Consider the following 4,976-nt stretch of genomic DNA (forward strand, 5'->3'; position numbering starts at 1 on the left):
TGTTTTGAGCTGTTTTTAGCAGTTTTTGGAAAATGTAATTTTTTGACATTTTCGCCATACTATAGCCTTGCTTTTTTTTTTTTGGTCATTTTTTCAACATGCCATATTATGGCTTTTTTAGCAATTTTTGCAGCTTTCTATGCTATGGCGTGTCTCAGCACGCACTTTTATGCAGTTTTGAGCTTTTTTTTAGCAGTTTTTGGGAAATGTCATTTCATGACTTGCTTTTTTTCAGTCTTATCCAATTTTGCTATTATAAGGGACCTAAAATCATTAAAAAAGGTGAAATTTTAGAAAGGTCATTTTTAACATTTCTGGTATGCCAAATTTTTGCATTATAAAACAAAATTTGTTTCAAGTGAATTTGTCCTGTACCGTGCAGGTATCCGAGAATCAATAAAGAGTCGCTGCTGCCAATCGCCAAAAACATGGGGATGAGTGGAGAGAACGGGGAGGCCTGGTACCCGCCGGGACACGGAGACGTCTACGCCAGCTTCTCCAACAGCGGCCTGCTGGACAAACTCATCGCTGAGGGGAAGGAGTACATCTTTGTGTCCAACATCGACAACCTGGGCGCCACCGTCGACCTCTTCATCCTAAACCACCTGATGAGCCAGCCGGCCGACAGACGCTGCGAGTTCATCATGGAGGTCACCGACAAAACCAGAGCGGACGTCAAGGTCAGCGCAGGTTTTCACGATGTCGGTGAGATCAGACGTCTTTCTGCTCAGCCTCTCAGTGCTCCCCGTCTCCTCCTCTCTGCAGGGCGGTACGCTGATCCAGTACGAGGATCACCTGAGGCTGCTGGAGATCGCGCAGGTGCCGAAGGCCCACGTGGACGAGTTCAAGTCCGTCACCAAGTTCAAGATCTTCAACACCAACAACCTCTGGATCTCTCTGCCCGCCATCAAGAGGCTGCACGAGAAAAACGCCATGGACCTGGAGATCATCGTCAACCCAAAGGTGACTGACGTTAAAGCTGCTTTTATGAATTTATGTTGCACGAGCCAACAAAAACTCACCTGATGCGGCCGTTTCCGACCTTAACCCCAACTCCCTAAACGTCTCTGCAGACGCTGGACGGCGGTTTGAACGTCATCCAGTTGGAGACGGCCGTGGGCGCTGCAATCAAGAGCTTCGATAACGCCATGGGTGTGAATGTCCCTCGCAGCCGCTTCCTGCCGGTGAAGACGTCGTCCGACCTGCTTCTGGTGATGTCCAACCTGTACAGCCTGGACGCCGGCTCGCTCACCATGAGCAAGAGGAGGGAGTTCCCCACCACGCCGCACGTCAAGCTGGGCAGCTCCTTCACCAAGGTGAGCGCCGACCGGACAACACGAGCAGGGACATTTCAACACCGCCGCGGTTTTTTGTCAGATGTGCTACACTATGATGTCTTTTCATGATTTTTGACAACATACTTTAGTATTTGTTTTTTTCCTGATTTTTGAAGACATACTACACTGTGACGAGGTTTTTACATGATTTCAGGCAACACGCTATATTGAGACGTTTTTACATAATTTCAAGCGACTCATTATACTGTTGTTTTTTATATATTTTAGACGAAATACAATACAACCTTTTTTTATAATTTTTGACACAATACTAGCCAATTACTTTATTTAATGATTTTTGACGTGTGTACTGTGATTTTTGTTTTTGATGACATAAAATACTGACTTTTTTCGTGATTTCAGGCAACATACTATACTATGACATAATTTGGGCGACATGGTGTACTATGACTTTTTTTTTTATTTTTGACAACAACACTGTGAGGTTTTGTTATTAATTGCGATGGCATAATACTTTGTCTTTTTCATGATTTTGGGCAACACAACACACTACGCTACGATGTTTCTGCAGGATTTTTCACAACATACAATAATAAAGTATTTAAAGGGTTTTTAGGATTTTAGGTCAATTCTAGGAATTAATTTATTAGACTTTAGGACATGAGGGTCTTAGCCAGGACCTCTGTCGGGGGTGCAGGGGATCGTTCACTGCCACTTTTTTATGAGCTCTATATTGGTGCTGTTTCATGCACTCTGACCCGTACGTATACTAAAAGTACAAAAACAGTCCCCAGTGTGAATCACTTTACCTTCACTGTGAATGTAAAATGGTTGGGGGGCCAGTTTTGGCCGCGGGCCGTGGGTCGAGCATCACTTTTCTCGGTGCTGCTGCAGTTTGGTGTTAAACAGCTGATCGGAACATTTTGTCTTCCGTGTTGTGGATCAAAAATCTGAGGACGAATTTCTTCATTCTGGTTTTTGCCGTTCAGGTTCAGGAGTTCCTGTCGAGGTTCGAGAACATCCCGGACATGTTGGAGCTGGACCACCTCACTGTGTCCGGAGACGTCACCTTCGGAAAGAACGTCTCTCTGAAGGTGAACATCTCCAGTCGCCTTTCATGCTTTTTATTTTTGACACGCTGACGAATGAGGAAGTTCACAATATGTCGAATCTGTTTTTAGAGACGTTTAGAGTCCATTAATGAGCATTAAAGCTGCAGTTGTTAAAATAACTTTTTCCATATTTGCCGTTAACAAACGGGACATAATCCGTGAAAAAAATAAATCATACTCCTCTGCCTACTTAATTTTCTCGTAGCGCCTCTGATGGCCGACTGTATGTGAACAAAACCGACCAATCAGACGCAGACGTCATTCATGTCGATCTCTGCGCGCGATCTGCAGCGCTGATCAAATATGAATCAAGATTCTGTCACCGCTTTGCCCCTTTCTCATCTCAAACGTCATCGGACACATAATTTAACACTCGTTCAGCGCTGATGTTATAAAGTGACCTGCAGTCTGCAAACGTTCGTATTTTACAGCTAAACACCGAAATACGTCTCTGCAAACATTCGAACAGAAAAATCCAGCGCAGTGACAGAATCCGACTCCTCTGCTCTGATCGGTTGTTTTTGCTGCGTCACAGTCTGATTTTAGCAAATCAGAGGCAGCAGAAAGAGGAGAAATCTTTTTTTTTGTTTTTACAGACGTTATTTTCCCAGCCGCAGCTTTGAGGCCTGAACACGAGAACGATACAGTAACTCATTTAAACTGCACATCACAACTGTAACCACAGTAAACATGATAAACGATATTTTTGGGATCACTGTCAGCGCGCTCTGAGCCACGACACTAACGGCCAATCACAGGCCTGAATTTGTGCTGAGTCACAATCTACAGAAGATTATTGATGCTCGTATTATTGTCATCGCTCTTTTTTTGATCATCGCTTTAATTACATACGATACATATTTGTCAGGTGATGACTTTATTTTAGGCTTCACATCTCCCTTTAACCCTTTGAAACCTTTCTTTCAAAAAAATGGCAAAAAAGGCAAAGAGCAACAAAATTTGAAAAAAATAAATAAATAAATTCAGTGAAAAGTTAATGAAAATTACTGGGAAAAAAAACAAAATGTTGCTAAGAAATAAATCTGCAACAATGTTAAATACATAATTATATATAATCATACATTTCTCACCACGTTGCTCGTAGCCTTTTTTCTCACGTTTTCGAGATAAATCGGCTCAAAGTTTTAAAAGCATGTTTACGGCTCCGGGGTTCAAAGGGTTAAAGCTGCACTGTTTTCAGAACTGTTTGAAATCTATTTTTTCTCCCAAGTATTCAGATCCTTTACTGCAGTAAGAGTACTAATACAACACCATGAAAAGTTTTTGGATTAAAAGAATTTAAGTATTATCAGGAAAATGTACTCATAGTATTTTACTTATGATACAATGAGTATATTTTTCTGATAATACTTACATTCTTTAATCCAAAAACATGTTCATGGTGTGGTATTAGTACTTTTACCACAGTTAAGTATCTGAATATTGAATCTGAATACTGCAGTAAAGTATCTGTATGCTTGTACTGCAGTAAAGTATCTGTATAATTGTACTGCAGTAAAGTATCTGTATACTTGTACTGCAGTAAAGTATCTGTATACTTGTACTGCAGTAAAGTATTTGTATACCTGTACTGCAGTAAAGGATCTGAATACTTGTACTGCAGAAAACTATCTCATACTTGTACTGCAGTAAAGTATCTGTATACTTGTACTGCCATAAAGTATCTGTATGATTGTACTGCAGTAAAGGGTCTGCATACTTGTACTGCAGTAAAGGATCTGTATACTTGTACTGCAGTAAAGGATCTGAATACTTGTACTGCAGTAAAGGGTCTGAATACTTGTACTGCAGTAAAGGATCTGAATACCTTCACTGTGTGTAATAATGAAACGTTTTTACCGTCACCAGGGAACCGTCATCATCATCGCCAATCACGGCGATCGGATCGATATTCCCGCCGGCGCGATGCTGGAGAACAAGATCGTCTCAGGAAACCTGCGGATCCTCGACCACTGAGGCCTTCTGGGAAAAAAAAGACAAACGAAGCCATTTGCACCTTGAAGAGACTGCGATTGTTTTTCTTCACTGATGATGTCACAGTTTGTTTTTGGTTGTTGTCAGTGTAAAGCCAACCTGAAAGGTCAAAGGTCAGCGTCCTCCTGCCGTGATGAAACTTCCTGTTACTGCGGACGATCGCCGCGGCGGTCGTCTGTTTCTGCTGTCAAATAAAGAAGTGCAATATGGGTCAGCTGAATGTCACGTGAAGTTTTTGAGGTTTTTTATTTCATATTTTAAAGGTTTTTGGTGAAAGTTTCTGGTTTCAAAATAAGAGTCTCTATCAAAATGCTGCGATTCAGACAAACTGAAGCCAGCTGGACGATCAGGCTGACAGTAGTTTCTAAAGCCCTGAAAGATTAAACTATGAAGATTTAAAAAAGGGTTAAATGACCTTAAACGGGATTGGCTGGCATCGGGCGGCCATATTTAGCTGCTTTTTTAAGCATCTCTGGATGTTCAGTCGATTTCTGAAAGAGAAACTTTGACAACTTTCATCATCGGTTCAGTGACGTCAGATCAGCTGCTGAGAGAGCCGGCAAAATTCAAA

General features: G+C 41.7%; 1 protein-coding gene across 1 annotated transcript; it reads left to right on the forward strand.

Moving 5' to 3' along the window:
- Window positions 1–350: 350 nt before the first annotated feature.
- LOC121938123 (UTP--glucose-1-phosphate uridylyltransferase-like) lies at window positions 351–4,619 on the forward strand. Its single transcript, XM_042481405.1, has 5 exons — window positions 351–680; window positions 766–963; window positions 1,074–1,316; window positions 2,288–2,392; window positions 4,280–4,619. Exons 1-5 carry the CDS (start codon window positions 429–431, stop codon window positions 4,385–4,387), a joined length of 906 nt encoding a protein of 301 aa, XP_042337339.1. The 5' UTR covers window positions 351–428; the 3' UTR covers window positions 4,388–4,619.
- Window positions 4,620–4,976: the final 357 nt, after the last annotated feature.

This window comes from Plectropomus leopardus, unplaced genomic scaffold (genome assembly GCF_008729295.1).
Source record: "Plectropomus leopardus isolate mb unplaced genomic scaffold, YSFRI_Pleo_2.0 unplaced_scaffold28554, whole genome shotgun sequence".
Lineage (NCBI taxonomy): Eukaryota > Metazoa > Chordata > Actinopteri > Perciformes > Serranidae > Plectropomus > Plectropomus leopardus.